Below are 27,968 nucleotides of genomic sequence, written 5' to 3'. Positions count from 1 at the left end.
TCTATTGCAGAATAATGTAAATAAATACAGGCAGTATGGTGTTCCGTTAGGGCCAAATTTCCAATATCGCACCTTCAACCTAAACGCGAAGGAGCGAAGGAGCGAAAACACGATGGCGAAGGTGCGAAGTTCGCCATCTTGTTTTTGCTCCTTCGCTCTTTCGTCCATTCGCCATCGTGTTTTCATATTGGTAATTTAGCCCTGACGGAACACCATAAAGCAGGAAGCTATAGCAATGCAGAGTGTTATTGGAAAGTATTAGTAAAATATTAGTTTATAAGTTACATTAAGTTAGAAAGGTTGGTTCCTTATATCGGGAATACAGTCTTGGTATTTTGTAACATACATGTACTTGTTCATACATACGATTATGTCCAGCATTAAAGGGCGGCATAGGCACCATACAATTCTGGGGCAAAATAAACTTTTTATCAAAACTAAAAGCCTTCTAATGTACACATACATATAATCAATACAAGACCTCCGATATCACATATATATGATAAGGATAATACTTGAAGAATGAAAGTTTGATTAAAGAATGGAGGAAGAAATCAGTTCATTACATATCATATCATCATCTTTTTGATGATTAATATTTACCTGCAACATATATCTCATCTGGGTTTTAAATATTGCTATTTCAGGTGTAACTGAAGGTAAGTGATCAATTTTGGTCACAGTTGATATATTTCAGTATGATAACTATTTATAGATATCGTTTTCGTTATCACGGAATGAAATTTCATATTATTGATTATCGATTTATGAAGATAAATTAATTGTCACGATGATCTCTTGATACGCAGTGTTCCTAAGTCTGTCGCCTATACACGTTCAATGTAACAATTTATGCAACTCGTATGTGTAAAAATATAATTTGAAGGGGATTTAGATCCAGTCAGTAAGTATATGTGACGTCATTTGATATATGATATAACAATCCATACGATAAAGCAAAGGCAGTGAGGATTCAGAACAATTACGTAACTATGGCGTCATTTTGCGATACATATTTATCACTGTCACGGCAAGGCTTTTTACTGTGTGAAAGATTGCTTGCTTATCAATCACAGAAATGAATTTGATTAAAAGACTCTTTTCTTTCATGAACATACATGGAAATGGGTGAAAATAAAGCACGCATTCATTGAAGAAAGTCAAAGTTAAAATGAATAAAAGGCAGCTAAGTATTTAGTTTAATTTATGCAGAGGAAACACTATACAAGAATTATTTCATATTTTACATACTTATTCCTTTACGTTTCTCAAAGGTTATGTCCTTTGTTATAATTAAGTCGCTATCCATCTATTTCATGGGAGTTATGTCCCTTGGGGTTAGATCAAGGTGCCCCCTGATTGGATTGGCCAATTGGCCTAAGGGGGTCCCAAGTCAATCCTCATCATTAGGCAGCCATCTTTAAAATTTGCAGGATCAGCTTTTGAGTGACCAAACTTCAATTTCAAACTCGCACCCACCGCCTCCCTTTGGCTTATTGCTTTAAATGAATCAAAGTGATATTTAAGGTGTATTTGTTTATGAGTTATGTTATCAAACAATCTTTTGGTGGTTTTTATTTGGTTAAACCCACAGCGGCTTATCATTCTATATTTAGTCTAAGTGATATTTTCAATGTATTTGGTATATATGAGTAATTTCACCTTATGCTCTTTGTATTATCACTTTTTTAGTAATTAATAAATGTTTTGTCACTCTCTGTGATGGAGGCCTTATTCATTTAATACAGTTGTTTCTTGTGAGTGTGTAGATGCACAAATGTAACTATAATAATTAAACGCTTTTTAGATTTTAATTATTGTCAATATTTGTCAATAGATACAACCTAACAAGCGTTTAATTGTAAATTAATGCAGATAAAGAAGTGATGATGCGGTTGTCAGATACGTGTATCTATGACGTCATTTGATCTGTGACAACACAGATCGTAATGATGACATAATGGAACATCGACGCATTTTCAATCCTTTGTAAAGTATAATGTAATTTAATAGAAGATTTTCTCCTTTTACTTTTTATCCGTTTAAATATGAATGTTTCTATGTATTTACCATGTATTTTGTTGAATTTCTAGTCTGTGAAGATAAACTTCCAAACTGTCGACAATATGGATTCGACAAAGTCTGTTCTCCTGGACCATACAGGCCATGGGCTGAAGTAAGATGTAGGAAATTCTGCGGCTTCTGTGGAGGTAACAGCTCTTTAAAACCAAATATTACATCTACGACCGACTTAGAATTTAACAAATACAGCAATAATCTATTTCTATGTCGAACAATAAACATGGACTAAATAGCATCCACGTCAAATTATAAACATTTTATATACCACAACAGCGTCAAATTATAAACATTTTATATACCACAACAGCGCCGAATCATAAACATTTCATATACCACCACAGCGTCGAATTATAAACATTTAATATACCACCACAGCGTCAAAACATAAATATTTAATATACCACCACAACGTCAAAATATAAACATTTAATATACCACAACAGCGTCAAAACATAAACATTTAATATACCAGCACAACGTCAAAACATAAACATTTAATATACCACCACAACGTCAAAATATAAACATTTAATATACCACCACAGCGTCAAAACATAAACATTTAATATACCAGCACAACGTCAAAATATAAACATTTAATATACCACCACAGCGTCAAAACATAAACATTTAATATACCACCACAACGTCAAAACATTAACATTTCATTACCACCACAACGTCAAAACATAAACATTTCATTACCACCACAACGTCAAAATATAAACATTTAATATACCACCACAACGTCAAAACATAAACATTTTATATACCACAACAGCGTCAAATTATAAACATTTTATATACCACAACAGCGCCGAATTATAAACATTTCATATACCACCACAGCGTCGAATTATAAGCATTTAATATACCACCACAGCGTCAAAACATAAACATTTAATATACCACCACAACGTCAAAATATAAACATTTAATATACCACAACAGCGTCAAAACATAAACATTTCATTACCACCACAGCGTCAAAACATAACCATTTAATTACCACCACAACGTCAAAACATAACCATTTAATTACCACCACAACGTCAAAACATAACCATTTAATTACCACCACAGCGTCAAAACATAAACATTTAATATACCACAACAACGTCAAAATATAAACATTTAATATACCACCACAGCGTCAAAACATAAACATTTAATATACCAGCACAACGTCAAAATATAAACATTTAATATACCACCACAACGTCAAAACATAAACATTTCATTACCACCCCAGTGTCAAAACATAAACATTTCATTACCACCACAACGTCAAAACATAAGCATTTAATATACCACCACAGCGTCAAAATCTAAACATTAAATATACCACAACAGCGTCAAAACATAAACATTTAATACCAAAACGTCGAAACATAAACATTTCATTACCACCACAACGTCAAAACATAAACATTTCATTACCAACACAGCGTCAAAATATAAACATTTAATTACTACCACAGCGTCAAAACATAAACATTTAATATACCACCACAACGTCAAAATATAAACATTTAATTACCACCACAACGTCAAAACATAAAGATTTAATATACCACCACAGCGTAAAAACATAAACATTTCATTACCATCACAGCGTCAAAACATAAACATTTCATTACCACCACATCGTCAAAACATAAACATTTCATATACCACCACATCGTCAAAACATAAACATTTCATATACCACCACAACGTAAAAACATCAAGCTTTTGATATACCACAACGTCAAGATATAAACATTTAATAAACCAAGCGTCAACAGATATAAACAAAACATACGTCAACATTCTTAGACAAAACATCCTACATCGTAAACATTCTTCAATAAAACATTCCAGATGATGCCAGTATTTTAGAGTTGTATTTGCACAAGCGGAATATCAACTTAAAATATCTAGAAAACAGACAAGGCATAATGAACAAAATGAAAGAAAGATAGGCAAGTAACCAATTTAAATAGTCTATGCCAAAAATATACATACAAAGGGCATTATCATGTCACGTGCTGCAAAACATTCAACAAACAATGTCACCTGATTTACCATTGATTAAGCTATTGAAACAGGTTTATTTAAACATATATTTTCGTGTTACAGCTCCAACGACGCCTCCACCATGCCAGGATGTCCTTCCCAACTGTGCTGAATATAACGACGATTTGTGTTCTAATCCGATCTTTAAGATTTTCCGAGAGGATAACTGTCGGGCCTTCTGTAAACTCTGTGACAGTAAGTAAATTTACGTGTCTTTGTTTTGTTTTTGTTTGCTTTTGTTAACTTGTCGATATGCTTCAGGATGCAGTATATACATTTATAATAAGTCAGAAGGATAAGTAAATTGCATACCAAACAAGTAAATTGCATACCAAAATGAAAAATTGACCAAAGAAGTCAATTAAGTCTAAACTATGGTGAACATATGACATTAATACATTGAATATGCTATGGTAATTGCCGTATCTTTTTAAATCATGACACCATTAATATATAGAGGATATCTAACAGTGTCTTCAGTAATACCAAATATATTTCACGAGTGGGGCTAATATTTTGATATTTTTCACGAGTGCGCAGCCCCTGTCCAGGTCCTGACATATATGTCGGGCTTTCTGATTGGTCAATTATTGTGGTATTTTCTAATCATTAATTTGATTGGTCGAATCAGCAAAAAGTGATATTCTTCACTAGTGAAAAATATCACTTTTATAAAATGAATAATTTTTGATATTTCACTGGTAAAAATGTAATAAACAACCATCTATGACGTCACATTGATGCGTACTGTTACTGTGCAGTATGTACCTGAACAGCTTATATGGTAAAGAACAAACTTAAAAAAACATATGTAGAAGTCTTTCTAAATAAGGTAATTATATGGAATGCGAGAAATGTTGTACGGCAGTGCCAAAGTGACGTTACTAATGTGGCATGGTTATTTGGTATGTTATAGATCCTTTAGCGCCACCCACCACTCAACCTGTCAGCACAACACCTGACGCCATTATGCAAAGTAAGTGCCCATGTTATTATCAAATTGCACAAAGGAACTCGTTATTCTGATTTGTGATTTCCCCTTATTTCTCTTTCAGAATTAAGAAAAATGGTGCATTTGGAATGTATTTTTTGTCGGTTCAGTTAATCTATTTTTTTTTCAAACATGCCAAACATAAATTTAACATAGCAACATAAATGACGAAGAAAGACAACTTTATGACTCGCGCCCTGTCCGGGCCTCTGACTCACGATCGGCTAATCGCCTAGCCAAAAATACCCACATCTCATACCGCCACGCCCCACCCACGTCCAGTGACGGTTAGCCCGATACCCTCACACGATCATAGTGAAATCTCGTTTGTTAGATGATATGAATACCTGGACCGTAATGTATATATAAACATGGGTTCATAACATATATTCAACACAGTACAACTACGACAGGCAATTCTAATCTTCACTTCGGATCAACAACATATAATTCATATATGGTACATTGTGCTTATAATTAGATATATAAATACATACATGTACATAATTTTAAAATACAAGGATTACTTTGGTTGAAAGGCACTTGGTAGTAAAAGTCATCAGGCACAGGAGGGTTTACCGACGTATTCCTCTTGCCTTTCAATACAATCATAATGCATTCCTACGTTCCTAATAAAATAAAAATAAAACAACTGTTACTAATTTGCGGCCATTAATGTTCCTAATGAAAAATACCCGTCTCGTGCCGGGCTTCGAACTAGCGACCTTTCGCTCTCAATGCTAACGTCCTACCACTAGGCTAAAGGGAACGCTAGTCTGAACTTGTAAGGTGACCTCATACTCTCTACTTTACAGAAGTACTTTGATACATGCGTTTTCTTAACCGGCTAAAATGCCGTTATAACTATAGCTCACGACATTATAAGAAAATATCAAAATATATTATTTTCAGGTTTAAAAAATAACTGCAGAAACATCCGAACTGACTGTGACTACTTCCAAGACACTTCATGTTTCAATGAATACGAGAGCTGGGCGAGACGTAACTGCGCCCTCCGCTGTGGGTACTGCCCAGGTATGTCAAAACCTTATGCAATGGACACGCTCTAAATTTTGAGATTCCGAATCCAATCATCAAAAAGAATGATCCCGCATCATCAATATTAATCAAAAACGTTCATAAATAGAAGATGAATTATTGGGAATATTGCTATTGGTTGAGTCAAAGAATGAATAAACTAGAGTACGAATTTGATAAATCGGTAATAAATATATCATCAGTAATATCTGTTACCTGGATTCGGATATGCCTCATCCCATTATTTTCATAAATATCACACTGTCTTCTGCCGGGAATAAGACCTCATCAATATCTGTCTACTGTCGGAAATTAAGATATATCTTAATTAAAATTCAATTAAAGAAATCTCATATCCAGAACGAAAACATTGTATCTCACAATCTCTTACAAGAAATATTTTTTAATTGGCATTCATTTTATAGTCGAATTCAATATTTGCAACATGTATCAGAGAGAAAGTCACACCTGAAGGTGACGAAGGTTTTACAAATGCCTTCCGAAAAAGGGTATTATTAGGACACTAAAGTTAATCAGATCTGCTATTCCCAGGTTTTTAGCTAACCAAGATGCATTGGCACACTTTATCAAGTGAAAGGAAAACCGTCCCCGATCAGTAATTATGAAAATGATATTGACAATGTTAACAAACTACGATGGGAAGGGTTTATCCCAGAGAGTTATTTGATGATGATATATCCCTTTATACGACAGGTAAAGAGGAACCATGCCAGGATACAGACCCTCTTTGTAGCGAATATGGTGCTGACCTGTGTACAGGATATGAAGGGTTTGCCAGGGATAAGTGTAGGAAGTTCTGCAATTTATGTGGAAGTAAGTAGCTACAATACTCTATATATTTGTACAGCTAAAACATACTCCATATACAAGTAATATACACTGTGCACGACATCATTAACTTAAATGGAGGTGAGATACCATACTGACATCAAACTCGCCTTCTACTGCCCCGATCGGACGTGATAAGGTACACAGTAGCCTATCCGACGACGTGAGTTTTCTCCGGGTATTCTGTTTTCATCCCTGTCAACAAGAGCAGCTACTATGTAAATCTAGGGACACATCGGCCGCTTCATCGAACCATCCCACCAGGGAATATAGTATAAATGCAATACCTGATGTTCTTACAAGCCTAATCAATCCACAGATCTCGAAATCTTTGGTAGTTAACGTATATCAGGGAAATTGTCAAAGTTAGAGAAAACAGGGATTTTATGTGGCTATCGGGAAACGGGAAATCAGTAAATCATTCAGCCTAGTTATGATGAAATAATAGAATAGAGTCGGCATCAAAGAGTCCGTAGACAATATAAATTGTAGGCGTAAACATGGAACTGAGTGTAAAGTACTCTCGATAATTCATTTGTTACATAGAATACCAATGTGAAAGGTATATGAGCTCTTCACAAAAACATCCTCTGTAATAATTTATGTATCCATGTAATGTGTAATAAAACAACGTATTGAACGTTCTTTCACCTTGAATATTAAATGAGAAATATGGTTATTGTATATTGAGAACTAGTAGGTTATCCGCGGGATACAATTGTCAATATCTCCTGAATTACCAATGTGACAGTGGAAACTAAATAAATGTTAGTTTAAAAAAAAATTAAGTACCTTGAGTGTCATTTCCTTGAAACCGAACAAAAATATATTTAAAGGGTAACCATTGGAAAGGTACGATGCGATTAAGACCAGGGCCCAGTTGTTCAAAAGGTGATTAGGCTGTTAACATTTTAACAACATTTTCCAAATCCTGATATAATAATTTATGGTTGAATTAGCTTGATAAAACTTTATGAACTCTGTAATTCTGAATTCACTTCCAACTGGCATAATTTTAAGATGATATACTCACAGGTTTTGCAACAAATGAGAAATGAAATTTCCACTAATCACGTGATTAAGCTAATCACCTTTTGAACAACTGGGCCCTGATGTCCCGGAGGGCAAGCGTTCTTTGCTTCGTCGACGACACTCTCCATACAAATCTGTCAAATCGGGATGACGTCACTTTCTCAAAATGAGAAATTAGTTTGGTGATGACAAATTCACCATGTAAACATATCTTGTCGTGAAGCCAATGCGTAGATCTGTTTATGTATACCATTGTTTATTTTGTCGTTATTAGATCCCGTACCGCCATCCAGTATTCCTGGGTCCTCAAATAGCACAGGCACAGGTTTGTACAGCTACTATTAAACTAATCCCTGTTGTCCTACCAATATCGGTTTCCTTCATGCCATTCTGTTTCATTTACCTTTTTTTTCACTCAGAACTGAGAATATATGTTTGTTTTCGACTTTCAGCTTGCAGAAATTATATTTTTTCATTAAACATGTTTTTCTCTCTTTTACACTCATTTAAATGGACACACATTCGCATGTAACAAAAAAACTATATAAAAAAAAAAACACCAAAAAACCCAACTGATGCTGACACTCATCTTACACACTTTATAATACATGTACACCTAGCTTTTACAAGGACAACAAATTGATATACATTATTTAGACGGAGACAAGAACACGAAACCAAACCACCATACCGAACACATTCTATTTATACTTATAATGAATGTTTCATTTACCTAAGCTGAATAGAACAGTTGTTTGTTTGTTTCTCTGTTCCTCTCGTGTTACTTCGTTTCCTCCCATACAACTTTTTTCCTCTCCTGTTACTTCACGTTTCCTCCCATACAACTCTTTTCCTCTCCTGTTACTTCACGTTTCCTCCCATACAACTCTGTTTCTCTCCTGTTACTTCACGTTTCCTCCCATACAACTCTTTTCCTCTCCTGTTACTTCACGTTTCCTCCCATACAACTCTTTTCCTCTCCTGTTACTTCACGTTTCCTCCCATACAACTCTTTTCCTCTCCTGTTACTTCACGTTTCCTCCCATACAACTTTTTTCCTCTCGTGTTACTTCACGTTTCCTTCCATACAACTCTGTTTCTCTCCTGTTACTTCACGTTTCCTCTCCTACAACTCTGTTTCTCTCCTGTTACTTCACGTTTCTCCCATACAAATCTGTTCCTCTCCTGTTACTTCACGTTTTCTCCCATACAACTCTGTTTCTCTCCTGTTACTTCACGTTTCCTCCCATACAACTCTTTTCCTCTCCTGTTACTTCACGTTTCCTCTCCTACAACTCTGTTCCTCTCATGTTACTTCACGTTTCCTCCCATACAACTCTTTTCCTCTCCTGTTAATTCACGTTTCCTCCCATACAACTCTTTTCCTCTCGTGTTACTTCACGTTTCCTCCCATACAACTTTTTTCCTCTCGTGTTACTTCACGTTTCCTCCCATACAACTCTGTTTCTCTCCTGTTACTTCACGTTTCCTCTCCTACAACTCTGTTCCTCTCCTGTTACTTCACGTTTCCTCCCATACAAATCTGTTCCTCTCCTGTTACTTCACGTTTCCTCCCATACAACTCTTTTCCTCTCCTGTTCCTTCACGTTTCCTCCCATACAACTCTTTTCCTCTCGTGTTACTTCACGTTTCCTCCCATACAACTTTTTTCCTCTCGTGTTACTTCACGTTTCCTCCCATACAACTCTGTTTCTCTCCTGTTACTTCACGTTTCCTCTCCTACAACTCTGTTCCTCTCCTGTTACTTCACGTTTCCTCCCATACAACTCTTTTCCTCTCCTGTTACTTCACGTTTCCTCCCATACAAATCTGTTCCTCTCCTGTTACTTCACGTTTCCTCCCATACAAATCTGTTCCTCTCCTGTTACTTCACGTTTCCTCCCATACAACTTTTTTCCTCTCGTGTTACTTCACGTTTCCTCCCATACAACTCTGTTTCTCTCCTGTTACTTCACGTTTCCTCTCCTACAACTCTGTTCCTCTCCTGTTACTTCACGTTTCCTCCCATACAACTCTTTTCCTCTCCTGTTACTTCACGTTTCCTCCCATACAAATCTGTTCCTCTCCTGTTACTTCACGTTTCCTCCCATACAAATCTGTTCCTCTCCTGTTACTTCACGTTTCCTCCCATACAAATCTGTTCCTCTCCTGTTACTTCACGTTTTCTCCCATACAAATCTGTTCCTCTCCTGTTACTTCACGTTTCTCCCATACAACTCTGTTTCTCTCCTGTTACTTCACGTTTCTCCCATACAACTCTGTTTCTCTCCTGTTACTTCACGTTTCCTCCCATACAACTCTTTTCCTCTCCTGTTACTTCACGTTTCTCCCATACAACTCTGTTCCTCTCCTGTTACTTCACGTTTTCTCCCATACAACTCTGTTTCTCTCCTGTTACTTCACGTTTTCTCCCATACAACTCTGTTTCTCTCCTGTTACTTCACGTTTTCTCCCATACAACTTTTTTCCTCCCCTGTTCCTTCACGTTTTCTCCCATACAACTCTTTTCCTCTCCTGTTACTTCACGTTTCCTCCCATACAACTCTGTTCCTCTATCGATACTTTTCGTTTCATCCTATATCACCCTCTTTCCGTCCGTTCAGTAGATACACATTAAGATGTCTGTGAAATGGGTTTTTCTTGTTTTTTTCTCTCTTTTTTCTTCTTTTTTTATGTATTCGATGGTTTCTTTTTTCTTCAAAACAGCGAGGCCGTTCCCCCCTTCAGGACAGCCGAATCTAAAACCAACATCTGCAAACAACTTGACTGCAGCATCACAGATTTTGTCACACACATACGAGGGCCCACCTTCGGACATACCAGGTAAATCTGTCGCAGTTTATATCGATACTCTGAAGTTTTACGCAGTTGACCATATATCGTAGTATTTAATTCATACAATAACAAACAACAACAAAAAACAGGAAATGAAATTGGAATTCTCATCAAAAATCGATAAAACGAGTGCAGAACAAAGTAAAGATTTCCTTGGATGCCCTGAAATACATTGTAATACAAGGAGAGTAAGACCAGGTGTTCTGGAAAGGTAAGCGTCTTCTGCTTTACCGACACCATCAAGGTCAAATCCCGGTTACGCCACATCATCAGAATAAGCATTGGTGGTATAAATTGAATCACAGGGTACACCGACAGACCATGGCCATTTCAGACTTCATTTGAAACAGATAATAAAATATTTCCCAAAGAAAGGCGAAGTCGACCATAAAATGTCTCCATTGTAAGTGTCAACCTGCATCTCTTGTAATTCAAACTTGTAAGTCCGTCAGAAGTTGACATATGTTACGGAAACCGCGATGTTAGGAACGCATCTCCGAATATCGAGTTTACTGGGTCATGTCAACACGTTAACAGTACGAGCACACATATATGTTGTAACATGCATCACTGTATAATATATTCTATAGTTAATATGTCTGCTCTTGTATTACGAAATTGAAAAACTGAAACAGCGGATAAAAGCGAGTCATTTCAAGTAACCTATCAAACGAAATAGATATTTGACTATATCAAACTTTAAAAAAAGAAAGCGTTTTCTAGAATAACTGAAAACGAATATGCTATTCAATTTTAAGCTTATTATCATGGAACATTATTTCCTTTGAAATGTGCGTTTCTAGTAAGTTTGGACCGTGTGGAATAGCAAACATGCACAAATCGCGAATCAATCACTATTTTTTTTAAGATTTGAATTTCGCTTTCCCTGACAGGATTCTGCCAATACAAGGATCAATATCTGAACCTGACACAGACGTACAAAGACGGATGTGACGTCAGATGCACGTGTCTGGATAACATAAGGAACACAGTTGTGTGCACAGATGTGTAAGTATAATGTTATTTACAATTTTGTTTGTAGTTATATTAAAGCCACATACTCACGAAGAAACACATATCAATTTTTACATTAAGAGCTTTTTACAATTTTCGAACTTGATACATACCTAACAGATTATCGTGAATCAGAAACTGAAAGAAAATGTGTATTTATGAAAGTATACGGGAAATTCCCAAAAATAATAACTGTGGCTGCCGGACCAAGTTTCTCTGAAAATTAGTCCCACAATGCAACGGCGGATTTTACAGTCCATATAAAATGGCGGAACGCCGCAAGCGTGGAACTGCGAAAACGCAGACAGATTGTGCCAAACAAAAAAGACACAAAAGTGTGTGGAATCGGCAAAACCTGAGTATTTCCTTAAGAAAGGAAATGACTCGTTGGAACTTAACGAGAGAAGAAAAAGGAATAGACTCGAATTCCGATTTTTCCGGACGTCTATTGGATTGCTGGTTAGCTTTTGAACATTGTCAACTTCACCGATCTAAGATTTCATCGATATTTGGTTGTATGCATATTGCTACATTTTAAAATTTAATATTTAAATGTAAACTATGATTGTTTATTTTGTTCAGTTACCTGGGTATTACACGAATATTCTGTTAATATGTTTAAATGAAAGCACTATTAGGCAAAGTTCATGTATGCTCGATATGTAAACAACGGCCATGTGTGTAGTTTATGTGCAGTGCACGTTGTTATAGCCTCGTTCTGGGCTCCGTGACAAATCTCACTATAAATATAAATGCGGCGAGTTATTTTGATACACTGACGTCTCAAGGACTCCCCCGGTCAAGCGTCCAGGCCAGTGGTCATTTTAATGTTGGGAGAGCGTGAATGAGCATCTTGGATTGCCATTAATACACGTGTGCAACTAGAATTTTAGGTTGTTCGGGAGTATGTGGCTTTAATAATTCCAATTGTGTGACGGTTCAAAGATTTCAGCAACCTGCATCTGTCACGGAAATCGTAAATCTGGGAACAAGGCCATGACTATTATATGTACTTGGATATTTGAACACCGTATGCAGGGAAGGAAGGGATGCTACTATCTAGCAATGGCAAATTAACAATTGGGAAATTGAAAACATCACCCTAATCGTACAGTTTAGTTGTAAACTATCCCGTCTGGTTACATTGGAATTATATATCGTATCAAATATGAATTAAAAACATACTTTTTAACACGTCACGAAAATTACTTTTATTATTGACAAGCACAACACCCCCTGATCCCACTGTACTGTTGTGGTGACTCTCTGGTCCACATTATTATCTTATACCGGTAAGACTACTGTTCAGAGTAGAGCGACCTCTTACACACCTTCTATGCTAAGCAATCCACCCCAAATTGGTTTAAAAAAAATGAATATATTGTGCTCATACTTAAAACATAGGAGACATACATGTAACTAGTAAAAATATCCATTTTTTGTTTTCAAAATTAACGTTTTTTTAACCTAAAAAGAATGAAGTGTTTCCCTTATAATAGAACAATGAGTGAAATGGGCCGCCGGGTAAGTTATTATCAAGTTGTTGGGTTTATAGCCAAGTGTCAAAATCTTCCACATGGTTGTCGTACGGATTACATATATGATATGTAACAGTAGTATTTACATCTGATAAACTAAGGAACGTCATATATTTCACACTTGTATTCATCTTACACAGGTGTCCCACGTGGACCTCCACACCTTCAGAGTGTCATCTTGAGAAAGTGGCCGGTGAATGCTGTGATCGACTTATCTGTAGTGGTGATATACTGCCGGGCGTTCCCCAGGTCAACCCAACACAAGTCCCAGTCAACCCCACGTAGAAGACGTGGTGCATCCTGTACATTTATAAACCTTTTCATACCCATATTTGTAGTTACACCAATAGATAATAAAATTAAAGATGGGAAAGGTTTTGTCTTTATATTTGCCATTAAAGACACTTAATAAGATATTGTTATACGGTAAACGAAATGCTTACTAAGTCAATAAATCGAAGGCGGTATAGAATAAGAAAAAAAAATGAACGAGTTGTAAAATAAAACAAGATTTTTATCTGGAGAGTAGTTGTTTGTTTATTGTTAATATCGGTCATGTAAATTTAGATAAAATATGAGTAAAGATTCGATATCAAAATGGGAACCATATTTATGACACAATGAATCCACAAAATCAAGGCGTGCACCACACAAAGATATATATATATATAAATCCTGAAGACGGATATAAAACTCCACCTTAATCTTCATCAACTTCCGACTCTAGATTAAGAAGATATCCAGGATATTGTTGAAGAAAGAACTTTTTTTTTACACATTAGGTGGTATGGATTCGTCTTATTATTTTTATCTGTAAAATCCGCCCATGTACATAAAAGAATACCTTGAAATACGATATAATATGGTGTAATATATATCATGAATTATTCATGGATAACTTCTTTCTTTTGTGGTTCTAAGCTTGTTTCGTGCAAGCTGGTCTTTCGTGAGTACCTGTTATGGTAGAGCAATATTATAGATATTTCAACTAAACAACAGAAGGTATGGACATTATAAAGTTTGGTTTGTTTTTGTTTAACGTCCTGTTAACAGCCAGCGTCATTTAAGGACGTGCCAGGTTTTTGGAGGTGGAGGAAAGCCGGAGTACCCGGAGAAAAACCACCGGCCTACGGTCAGTACCTGGCAACTGCCCCACGTAGGTTTCGAACTCGCAACCCAGAGATGGAGGGCTAGTGTTAAAGTGTCGGGACACCTTAACCACTCGGCCACCGCGGCCCCATACATAATAAAGAAAGTAATATATATATGTATATAATAAAATATATAAAACGAGGGCAAAATGCAACCAAAAATATAGATTTGCATGGAGACCCATGAAAGATCACAAGGAGACTAAGACCAGGTGTTCGGGTAGGGTAAACGTCCTCTACTCCAACGACACCCGCCATACAAATCTAGGTAAAATTTACGACACCCGCCATACAAATATAGGTCAAATCGACAACACTTGCCATGAAAATCCAGGTCAAATCGGCGACACTTGCCATACAAATCTAGGTCAATAGACGACAGCCGCCATACAAATCTTGGTCAAATCGACGACACTTGCCATACAAATCTAGGTCAATAGACGACAGCCGCCGTACAAATCTAAGTCAAATTGACGACACCCGCCATACAAATCTATGTCAAATTGACGACACTTGCCATACAAATCTAGGTCAAATCGACGACACCCGCCATACAAATCTAAGTGAAATTGACGATACCCGCCATACAAATCTAAGTCAAATTGACGACACCCGCCATACAAATCTAGGTCGGGTCTAGACACATTCTCAAACTGAGAACTAGGATGGTGACTACGGAACCACTAGGTAGATTAGTTATTTTCATTACCGTTGCACTTATCCATCTTAATGTTTACGAAGATTTCCTGACAGTATAATATAATTTTGTACTTCTGTCATCTTTGTTGATTAAAATAAAGCTCTCCATAACTTATGTAAGATTTCTTTAAAACAAGCCAGCTTATAAATATATGCTTTGCTTTCTGAAGATAAGTCTTTGTGTGTTCTCCATGTTTTATCAGATATGCTACGTGTATCGTGTAGGCACTTGGAGTTATCGCTCTTAGTACTTTGTACACATATCCGATGACCTATCGAAATGTAATATTGAACTAGCGCATGTAACAAAGGGAGGAGTTTGTTCAGCACCGAGTTGAGAAAGAAAATGACCAATAACAAAAAGATGATAATTTGTGAACTAATGTAGGGTCAGTTTGCGCTTTTGGCAAAGTTGCTTTGAGGGGCATGTATCACTGGTCAGTTTGCGCTTTTGGCAAAGTTGCTTTGAGGGGCATGTATCACTAACCATTAAATACGACCTTAGCATTTTACACACAATTAATTATAAATACAGTATATGAATCATGTTAGAAGGGTAGATATAATTACAACGTAAGCCTTATTTAATGCTAAATGTAAATCTATTTAACGTATTTTGTTTCCTTTACGTTGTGCCTCTAATTGGTGTAAATTTATATACAAAATGTTACCGCCTACGTTTTACATTTCAGAATAAAAGTACAAAAGAAATATTTTGTAGGAACGATTTAAATCTGCAACGAACAGGTGTTTCAATTTCAGCCCAGCGTTTGAAGTGTTGCAGATTTAAATGTAACAGAATGAGGTGAAATACGATTCACCACATTGCTCAAAGTACGCGCAGCACGAGAATAAGTATCGGTCGAGCACGTGCAGCACGGGTATAATTGTGTTTAAAGTAGATAGTGGTACAATTTTTACTGCGTTTGTATACTTAATAAGTGTGTATGCGGTAGGGAAGGAGAGGTAATCATTTCCTTCAACTGGTGCCAAAAATATTGTCGTCATGCATGACTGCTATAGCGATATCACCAAGTACTTTGGTAATACTTGCGGAGTACTTTAATACAGGACGCGTGTATTCATTAAGGCTTTTGTTTAAACATATGTATGATACGAAACATCGATGTGGCAATGTATATCACCAGTGCCACATACGCACGCCATCAACTGTCAATATTCAGACCATCGTGTCTTGGTAAAAAAATGGCGGGTTATCTCAGAAACAACAGAGTACAAAACCGTAATTCTAAAAAAACTCTAAATCGACAAAGGAAGGACAAATACATAATTTGTACTTTGAACCATGAAAAGGTACAAGAATAACAGAGACATGTGGCCAGTACATTAATTACCTTTATTAATAACATGTACATTGTATCGAACCTAAGGCATGTTAACGTATAGGAATCTGTAGCTTATCACTTCCGCCTTCGAGATGGTGGATCGATACATATAACGTCTTAAAATGAGATGATTTTATCGACAGGAAAGGGTTATTGATTATTTTAATTTGGTGTTTCTTTGTATGAAACTGTCTTTGTCAAAATAAAACAAAAACATCAATGATTGGGAAAAGAAACAAAAAACAACAACAACAAAAGAAGGAAAGAAAGAAAGAAAACAAGAAAGAAAACAAGAAAGAATCATTCGTGCTGATAACAGTGTTCGAAGTAAAATCAGGTCAGATAGTTTGGTATCCCTATTAAAACCACCAAGCGGGGTCAGTGACCTATCCTCTCCCATATGTTAATATTGAATGTTAAACTGTCTATATTTTCGTGTGTAGGGGATTAGACTTGTTTATGCACTGGCTGAAGACTACATCTCATTTCTCTATCTATGACCTCATTCATATCATTTAAACACATATGCTTACCTTGGAATGCTAACAATGATCATATTGTTTCACACGTGTCTCATAAGGATGATCGGCTGCAAAATAAGTGTATGTCACTGGAATACAATGTACCAAGGTGGACACAACACAAGATACCGAAATATTTGACGAAATGAGCCAGTAATAATATTGAACTGTTTGTGGTTTACATGTATATGTAAGAAAAGTAATTCATTGATTTACACAGAGTAGAAAAGTGAAAAGTACGGAAGCCAGTTAAGGTCACAGCGAAAAATTCTATTATTATTACGACATAGTTAGGTCGTTATTACAAGATACCAGGTCGTTATTACGACATAGCTAGGTCGTTATTACAAGATACCAGGTCGTTATTACGACATAGCTAGGTCGTTATTACAAGATACCAGGTCGTTATTACGAAAAGTAACTCGGTGTGAAATAATACTCACTTATCACTTTGTCATTTTATAAAACTTGCATGCTGTGATATTTCCGTGTTTTTTGTTATATCTCTGTATTTTACTCATGTTTAGTAGCAGAAATAGCTCTACAGAGCTAATGTTGTTTGTTTAACATAAACGACTCTAAATACATCTTCTTGTAACTTGTATCTTATAAACACACACTAGTATATTTATCATTACTGTCCGGCTGTCCGAATGAAGACAATTACATGTAGTAAAGACCACTGTCTAACCCTTACTGACCAAATGGATATACATATGTAATTAGTGATGTGTAACATGGATGGATTATTGTGTGTGACATCACAGGACGACTGGTCACCATTTTCTATATCAGAGTTACGTCCATTCGTTTCTCACTCCACGGTCCTCTGGTCCGCCACAATCACAATCCACTGGATCCTCTGAGGTTGGAGTGATAGCAGGAGTTGTACTAGTATTCTCCATATCTTGTAGAGACATGCTGTCTGAGCGAGAATAAAACTTACCAAGATCTCTGGTAATATAGCTTTCCGGAAGAATTGTTCTGAGGCTGTAAGCATATACTTCCACATAACCGAATCGCCTTCTAGTCATAGAACTGTCAATATTAATGTCCCTTTCAGTCCATACCACGAAATCGACAAAATCAACACCGCAGACAAAGATTTGTGTTTGGACTTGGAACATGTAATCACGGTCTTTTTAGAAGAAATATGTGGCCATTTTCATCACTGGAAAGGCATGTCCTCAGCCTATCGGAAGTGTATTCGGGAACTGTAGAGTTTTGGGCACAGTATGGACGGCGACCTACTTTTGTATCATTGCGCGCGCGTGGCTATCCTACACCGGAAGCGAGGTAATACACACACAGCAAGCATGGGTGTATTTACCTGGACAGACCAGTATGATACCGGTAGGGATGAGAGAAATTTCAGTTCTACAACTCCAGATCAACAACAATCGCACGTAATAAGTGCATCAGGTGTTGTACCAACATGGATGAATGGATGACAAATCCTGATTAAGACATTTCAAAATGTCCATGTGATGGCTGCATTTTCACACAGAACATGCGCCTAGTAGTGTTCCCATATTCACATCCCCACTTTGTTGAAGCTACTGTAAAGCGAGCTGACTCTGGGTAGCACACTTTTTTTCACAAGAGACTTTGAAAGCTGTACCACAGCTTTGACATTTGGTTTGGTTTGTTTTTGTTTAACGTCCTATTTACAGCCAGGGTCATTTAAGGACGTGTCAGGTTTTGGAGGTGGAGGAAAGTCGGAGTATCCGGAGAAAAACCACCGGCCTACGGTCAGTACCTGACAACTGCCCCACGTAGGTTTCGAACTCGCAACCCAGAGGTGGAAGGCTAGCGCTAAAGTGTTGGGACACCTTAACCACTCGACCACCGCGGCCCCCAGCTTTAACAATGACTGTTCTTTAGTCGCTTGTTTTACACTCGTAGCCTGTTGAGGAGTAACCTCAACTGTAACCGTTTCACATTTTCCCAGGAGATCATTGTAAGACAATTTAGCATTCTCACTGTCATATAAGTCTGTTAAAACACGGGGGGACTTGTTTGCAAGTGATGTTGGCTTAAAAGCATTAAACTGTTCCGGCACATCTCTCAGGACAGCTGCTTTTGATTCAGCTACATTACGTTTTGCAAGGAGGGACTCTATCTCTTCATGTGTTTGGGTTGGCACACATTTCATTCGACGTTTACCAGTGTTTAATGGTACACTGGCACATACTAATGTGTCCAGTCTCTCTCTTTTTTTGACTTAGCTGAGGTAAAGTCAATCTCATTTACTGGCAAATATGTCACTTCTCTTGACTTGGCGGGAAGTTTCCAGTAAGCTGCTTCTTGTCTCACAGTTTTTTTTTTGTATCTTATTCTTAGAGTTAGGTCAATGTAAAAAAGCAAGGTTCACACGTGAGTACATGTTTCTCCAAGTCCTGTCATACAGTCACAGTGAGCACGCACCACTTTACCTGTTTTCTCTGCAATCAGTCAGGGTTTCAAGGGTGTTCCATGTAGGCGTTGCGAATGCAGAACCTGAATATAAAAAAAATGGAACATCAAAATACAAGCAAATGATATTCATATATTGTACACAAATTTGATGGCTGCAGTACACAAATTAAAACATTAATGCACACAAATTTTTATTAAAAAAAAAACCCCAGTTATTATAATACATACCTTTCCTAAATTGAATGTTTTGTAACTAATCAGAGACGTGTATACCAGAGAGACTGGAAACAGTCTATATCTCTTACCAAATATCACGCACGCCCGGAAGTATCGGAGTGATCGTTCTTAAACCCAGGTGACACCGATTTTGCCGCCATATTTGCTGCATCGCCTCGTAGCGTTTCGAAATACACTGGGATTTAAAGCTTATTTTTGTGACGAAGTAGAACGAAATTAAACGCATGTAACACGTTTAATTTCTAGTTTGGTGTAACCCTAACAAATCTGTATATAGTTTGCGTTATTTTATTGGTGTTATGAGAGGTAAATTTGTCTTCAAATCAAGGTCGATAATAAAATTACAAAAACTCGTATCGTCCTGTGGGTCAAAATTTTCAAAACGGTCCAGGATACTCTATTTTTTCTAGTGAAGTGAAGTTATATTTGTTGAATGCTATATTTTCTATAACATTTCATACATGGTACATTGTTGTTCTTAATTTCAAATCGGTCAGACGTTTAGAAAATACTTTATTTGATATCAGAAATCGGACACTTTCACGTGATGAGGAAGATACACTTATAGCATGTTTTTCAAGCTGTGGGTAAAAATTACCCAAACGGTCCAGGATACTCTATTTTGTTTAGTGAAGTGAAGTTTTATCTGATGAATGATACATTTTCTTTGACATTTCAATACATTGTTGTTCTTAATATCAAATCGGTCAAGCTTAGAAAATACTTTATCTTATATTAGAAAACAGGGCATTTTCACGTGATGAGGAAGACAAAAATTAACACGCTACTAAGCGATGTAGCAAAATGACCAAAACGGTTCTAAATACTGTTGTTTCTAGTTAGGTGAAGTTTTATCTTTTGAATGATATATTTTCCTTGACATTTCATATATGGATGTTCTTAATTGCAAACAGATTATTACAAATACACCATTTTATATATTAGAAAATGGATACTTTTAAAAACAGTACTTCACAATTTACCATAAAATTGATTCATTGTGACTGCACCTTAGTGCAAATGCGTCTGCTTGTTGCGTCCGGTGTCACCCGGTATGTACTTCAATTGGCCACCTCCAGCTAGATGTCACCATATTAACCCTCTTGATCAAACACTAGGTTCAGTGTTAAGCGCAGTGTTCCTATTTTGTACAGTATGAACGTTTGGTTTCGTCAGTCCAGGTGGAAAAGCCCCTGCCGAATACTTTCGCATATAGTTGGACAGATAATAACGGATGGCAAGTGGCAAAATCAGATCAATAACTATTTCCGGTTTGTGACTTATATAAAAAAGATATAGCCTATAGAAAAATTGACTGACGGATCTAAATTGTGTACATATATTGTAAATCGTGTAACGTTATTACGGCGAGATGATCTCGTATAGTTAAACCTAAAACACCAAATTATGGAAATCATATATGTATTAAAATTAATACAATACAAGAAGAGAAACGACAAGTGGACAGGAAAGACTGATCATTAAGACCAAGATAGTGAGATATATATAGTGCATAAAGACAGTGAGGAAAGACTGTGAATGAAGACCAAGACAGCGAAGTGGTTCCGGGCTGGGACTTGATCACCCCAGTCGGCTCACCTCTGGAGGTTGTAGTGGACAGCGACGAAACGACCTAGGAAAGAGGATCCACCTGAAGACGGAATCATGAAGCATCTAATCCAGCAAGATGTGTACAGGTATAAAATATTGTAAATACAATACTCAGCTTGTATTTAATGAAACGTTGGTAATGCAGTCTCTCATACAATTTCATGGTTGTAATTTTCATAATTCTATCCTATCGCCACCCTCGTTATACCGCCATAACTGCCATGGACGAAATGTGGCGATATAACTAGGGTAGACTGTATTGGTTAACCCACGAGTAATTTGAAACCAAGGAAAAAAGTAACCAGGACTTTTTTTGAACTGTAGCTTAGAATTTATGGTAATATATCTACAAACCTCAATTATTTCTTCTCTAATCGTTATATCATTTAATTTGCATGGCTGTAAAAGTGCAAGTGCAGCTATTTCCAATCGGCCGTCGTCATTAGAACTGGCAACTATATCTTAGGGCGTATTACTCAGACATTTTTTTTAGTTTGACGACAATTTTCAAGAGTTCGTTGAATATAACTGATTTCTCCCCAATACGCTATCGAGTGAAATCGAACTTGCTACTGTTTAATTGCGAGTGCTTGAAACCCTAATGAATTGACAATTTGATGATTATTTGCTCAAATCCAATATTGACTGTTCTGAGGCGGAGATACTTGATCTCCGCAGAAAGACCTCTTAAACACAAAACAATTTGATTACATCTGCATGTTGACGATTAACGAAACCATAAGTCACGAATACACCAGTCCATTTTAACCAGTAAATATTACAATTCCCATCTACATTTATAAGTATCCACGGTTGATTACGGTGCATTACGCCATGCTGCACTTAAAAGTGCAGCGTAGCTAAGTGCAATCAACCATGGATATCCGACGATTCACCTAACTATAGCCTTACATGTTTCATGATAAAAGATTGAAGGAGAAGATTAGACTATCGGATGTCTACTAAAACTACAAATACGTTATAGCAGATATGTTTGTGAGGGATTTTATTTCGCTATATTTGCGATAATCTTAAATATCACGCGAAAAAAATACACAAAAAATTACAGAGAACTTTTTGAATATACAGGCAAATATATAGACGTCTTAATGATAAAAGATTACAAGGCGTAGTTGCACGGAATTTGACACTCGCGAACTCGATCAACATCAGAAAAACTTCCTCATTTTACTTTGTAAGGTACCTATCATTTACTTCTCTGTAAGGTAGTTACACTATACTGGAAGACAGGCATAAGAAGGATTATTTCAACATTTCACTTATATCCGTTTTTTACAGCATATATGTATATCTACGTTTCTATAGACTACTGTCACCATTGAAATTGATAATTATATCAAAGATCTTACATTGTCGACAGTTTATACACTGCTTCTCCCAAAATGCATAAAATGGCAAACAGCAAATGATAATTAGGGCGTTCTGATAGCAATCCCTTAAACACCAAACATTGTATACATATGGACGATAAACATTTCTTTCATTTAATGGGTTATTTGCTTTTAATTTTAAAAATAAACATTGAAGATCAAACTTTTGATTGATGGTTATGACATAAAGCTTTTAACATTTGGTATTGCATTAAAATGTACCACAGCATATTCTGATTTTCAGTCGATCATAGTCACTATTTGTCGGCGATGTAGCACATATATCTTTTATCTGCACCATTGCCAATCCAATTATAAAAAAACTGCTCTAAATTCAAGCTTTATTGAGTGAGAACTTGTAGAAATCCGATGCTTTATTTTGTCTCCTTGTGTGGTGCCTTTTCTTGTCTTTCATAGTTTTGTCTCCTTGTGTGGTGCCTTTTCTTGTTTTTCATTGTTTTGACCCCTTGTGTGGTGCCTTTTCTTATCTTTTAATGTTTTGTCCCCTTGTGTGGTGCCTTTTCTTATCTTTTAATGTTTTGACCCCTTGTGTGGGTGCCTTTTCTTGTCTTTCATCATTTTGTCCCCTTGTGTGGTGCCTTTTCTTGTCTTTCATCACTTTGTCTCCTTGTGTGGTGCCTTTTCTTGTTTTTCATTGTTTTGACCCCTTGTGTGGTGCCTTTTCTTATCTTTTAATGTTTTGTCCCCTTGTGTGGTGCCTTTCTTTATCTTTAATGTTTTGACCCCTTGTGTGGTGCCTTTTCTTGTCTTTCATCATTTTGTCCCCTTGTGTGGTGCCTTTTCTTGTCTTTCATCATTTTGTCTCCTTGTGTGGTGTTTTTTCTTGTCTTTCATCATTTTGTCTCCTTGTGTGGTGCCCTTTCTTGTTTTTCATTGTTTTGACCCCTTGTGTGGTGCCTTTTCTTGTCTTTCATCATTTTGTCTCCTTGTGTGGTGCCTTTCTTGTCTTTCATCATTTTGTCTCCTTGTGTGGTGCCTTTTTTTGTCTTTCAATGTTTTGTCCCCCAAGTTGTTGATGCCGTTTTATACATTATCGATTAATTTCCAATTTCCTCAATTTTTTTCAATCTTTCGTCATTTTTCTGCTTCGTTTAAATTGCGTAATAGTCAAATATTGCTTTTTCAAATGAATAGTGTTGAGGAATGCATACTCATCTCCTTTTTGCAAGCCAGGAAATTTGAAATATAATTAAAATAGTGGTTGTAGTGTTGCTTAAATAACGGGTTTAATTGCATCAACAACAATCGGTATTTCGACGGAATATGACAAGTAATTAAGCAATATGATCTGTACAAATATAACGAGGTCGCCTCAAGTCAGCTCTATCATCGTGGGGACCATCTCCTGGTTTATTAACCACATGTATTGGTTATATACTTACTCGCACGGGAAATCAGAATACAACAACATGGTTATATAGTTAAGGAAGATGTCATGTTTGGCAGATTAAAATGCTTATGACATCCTTTGTACAATTTTTCTGGTATCTCATTCACCTTTTTAGATAAATTGATGTTTCCAAATACCATAAGTTGTTTATTTAGATACTATTGTGGAATGTACTTTGTATTGTTATATATGCTGATGGTTGGTAATGTCAATGGAGTGTCACGTGGTTATTTCATTGAGTTGGTATAGTGTACATAACAAACTGTGCATACAGTATTGTACACTTTACATTGCATTAATAAAATCATAAAAAGAAAAGAAAAAGAAACGATACTAGTACTTCTACCTTTGAATACTACTACATGGTGACATTGTGATGGTAAATTTAGGGTAAATCACTACTACATGGTGACATTGTGATGGTAAATTTAGGGTAAATCACTACTACATGGTGACATTGTGATGGTAAATTTAGGGTAAATCACTACTACATGGTGACATTGTGGTGGTAAATTTAGGGTAAATCACTACGACATGGTGACATTGTGATGGTAAATTTAGGGTAAATCACTACTACATGGTGACATTGTGATGGTAAATTTAGGGTAAATCACTACTACATGGTGACATTGTGGTGGTAAATTTAGGGTAAATCACTACTACATGGTGACATTGAGTACGGTTAGGGTAAATTACTACTACATGGTGACATTGTGATGGTAAATTTAGGGTAAATCACTACCATATGGTGACATTGTGGTGGTAAATTTAGGGTAAATCACTACTACATGGTGACATTGTGATGGTAAATTTAGGGTAAATCACTACTACATGGTGACATTGTGGTGGTAAATTTAGGGTAAATCACTACTACATGGTGACATTGTGATGGTAAATTTAGGGTAAATCACTACTACATGGTGACATTGTGGTGGTAAATTTAGGGTAAATTAATACCACATGGTGACATTGTGATGGTAAATTTAGGGTAAATCACTACTACATGGTGACATTGTGGTGGTAAATTTAGGGTAAATCACTACTACATGGTGATATTGTGGTGGTAAATTTAGGGTAAATCACTACCACATGGTGACATTGTGGTGGTAAATTTAGGGTAAATCACTACTACATGGTGACATTGTGATGGTAAATTTAGGGTAAATCACTACTACATGGTGACATTGTGATGGTAAATTTAGGGTAAATCACTACTACATGGTGACATTGTGGTGGTAAATTTAGGGTAAATTACTACCACATGGTGACATTGTGGTGATAAATTTAGGGTAAATCACTACTACATGGTGACATTGTGGTGGTAAATTTAGGGTAAATCACTACTACATGGTGACATTGTGGTGGTAAATTTAGGGTAAATCACTACTACATGGTGACATTGTGGTGGTAAATTTAGGGTAAATCACTACTACATGGTGACATTGTGGTGGTAAATTTAGGGTAAATTAATACCACATGGTGACATTGTGATGGTAAATTTAGGGTAAATCACTACTACATGGTGACATTGTGGTGGTAAATTTAGGGTAAATCACTACTACATGGTGATATTGTGGTGGTAAATTTAGGGTAAATCACTACTACATGGTGACATTGTGGTGGTAAATTTAGGGTAAATCACTACTACATGGTGACATTGTGATGGTAAATTTAGGGTAAATCACTACTACATGGTGACATTGTGATGGTAAATTTAGGGTAAATCACTACTACATGGTGACATTGTGGTGGTAAATTTAGGGTAAATTACTACCACATGGTGACATTGTGGTGATAAATTTAGGGTAAATCACTACTACATGTTGACATTGTGGTGGTAAATTTAGGGTAAATCACTACTACATGGTGACATTGTGGTGGTAAATTTAGGGTAAATCACTACGACATGGTGACATTGTGATGGTAAATTTAGGGTAAATCACTACTACATGGTGACATTGTGGTGGTAAATTTAGGGTAAATCACTACTACATGGTGACATTGTGGTGGTAAATTTAGGGTAAATCACTACTACATGGTGACATTGTGATGGTAAATTTAGGGTAAATCACTACTACATAGTGACATTGTGGTGGTAAATTTAGGGTAAATCACTACTACATGGTGACATTGTGATGGTAAATTAAGGGGAAATCACTACTACATGGTGACATTGTGGTGGTAAATTTAGGGTAAATCACTACCACATGGTGACATTGTGATGGTAAATTTAGGTAAATCACTACTACATGGTGACATTGTGATGGTAAATTTAGGGTAAATCACTACTACATGATGACATTGTGGTGGTAAATTTAGGGTAAATCACTACTACATGGTGACATTGTGGTGGTAAATTTAGGGTAAATCACTACTACATGGTGACATTGTGGTGGTAAATTTAGGGTAAATCACTACTACATGGTGACATTGTGGTGGTAAATTTAGGGTAAATCACTACCACATGGTGACATTGTGGTGGTAAATTTAGGGTAAATCACTACTACATGGTGACATTGTGGTGGTAAATTTAGGGTAAATCACTACTACATGGTGACATTGTGGTGGTAAATTTAGGGTAAATCACTACTACATGGTGACATTGTGGTGGTAAATTTAGGGTAAATCACTACTACATGGTGACATTGTGATGGTAAATTTTGGGTAAATCACTACTACATGGTGACATTGTGATGGTAAATTTAGGGTATATCACTACTACATGGTGACATTGTGGTGGTAAATTTAGGGTAAATTACTACTACATGGTGACATTGTGATGGTAAATTTAGGGTAAATCACTGCTACATGGTGACATTGTGGTGGTAAATTTAGGGTAAATCACTACTACATGGTGACATTGTGATGGTAAATTTAGGGTAAATCACTACTAAATGGTGACATTGTGGTGGTAAATTTAGGGTAAATCACTACTACATGGTGACATTGTGGTGGTAAATTTAGGGTAAATTACTACCACATGGTGACATTGAGTTTGGTTTTAAGATTGCAATAGTACAAGGTTACTTACCGAGATGACATCAAATAGTACTTCCGTTTACACAGGACTTAACCTTCAATTGTACATGTGAGTATGCATTTTTTAACGGGAAAAAAACGGACGGTGATATTTAACAAATATATTAGTCTAGTTTTCCTCATGGTTGTCACAGAGAACATGGAAACATACACGATTCATGCGTATTTATTCAGAATAATCAAGGGTCTTCATTTAAATCAACCAGTTTCAACGAAAAATATAGTTTTGGGGAAAATCTACTTAGAAATCTTAGACATTGTTCAACTGTCAATGGGCCGAACTCAATTAAAATACAGTGTTTTCATTGGACCTATAGCGCTTTGTACTCTACATTGTTTTTTTTTCCAGAATGCAAAAATACAAGATATATCGTACATTGTAACTGGTCCCGATTATATCGTACATTGGAACTGGTCCCGATTATATCGTACATTGTAACTGGTCCCGATTATATCGTACATTGGAACTAGTCCCGATTATATCGTACATTGGAACTGGTCCCGATTATATCGTACATTGGAACTGGTCCCGATTATATCGTACACTGTAACTGGTCCCGATTATATCGTACATTGTAACTGGTCCCGATTATATCGTACATTGTAACTGGTCCCGATTATATCGTACATTGGAACTGGTCCCGATTATATCGTACATTGTAACTGGTCCCGATTATATCGTACAT

General features: G+C 36.4%; 1 protein-coding gene across 8 annotated transcripts in view; it reads left to right on the top strand.

Annotated features, from left to right (window-relative positions):
• The window catches only part of LOC117339108 (mucin-2-like), a 29,068-nt gene extending 15,087 nt beyond the window's left edge, over positions 1-13,981 (top strand). For 7 of the 8 annotated variants that reach the window (XM_033900495.1, XM_033900494.1, XM_033900498.1 and 4 more), the window contains 10 exons: positions 648-659; positions 2,094-2,210; positions 4,204-4,335; positions 5,057-5,116; positions 6,044-6,166; positions 6,884-7,003; positions 8,325-8,375; positions 10,778-10,894; positions 11,800-11,914; positions 13,599-13,981. In XM_033900495.1, coding sequence (XP_033756386.1) covers positions 648-659; positions 2,094-2,210; positions 4,204-4,335; positions 5,057-5,116; positions 6,044-6,166; positions 6,884-7,003; positions 8,325-8,375; positions 10,778-10,894; positions 11,800-11,914; positions 13,599-13,743 — 992 coding nt within the window. In that variant the 3' untranslated portion in view covers positions 13,744-13,981. The remainder of the gene's footprint in view (positions 1-647; positions 660-2,093; positions 2,211-4,203; positions 4,336-5,056; positions 5,117-6,043; positions 6,167-6,883; positions 7,004-8,324; positions 8,376-10,777; positions 10,895-11,799; positions 11,915-13,598) is intronic. The other variant, XM_033900493.1, reaches the window with a different exon arrangement.
• Positions 13,982-27,968: the final 13,987 nt, after the last annotated feature.

Source organism: Pecten maximus, chromosome 12, assembly GCF_902652985.1.
Source record: "Pecten maximus chromosome 12, xPecMax1.1, whole genome shotgun sequence".
In the NCBI taxonomy this organism is placed as follows: domain Eukaryota; kingdom Metazoa; phylum Mollusca; class Bivalvia; order Pectinida; family Pectinidae; genus Pecten; species Pecten maximus.
Note: the sequence above shows the minus strand (reverse complement) of the source record. Positions and strands in the feature narration are given on the sequence as shown.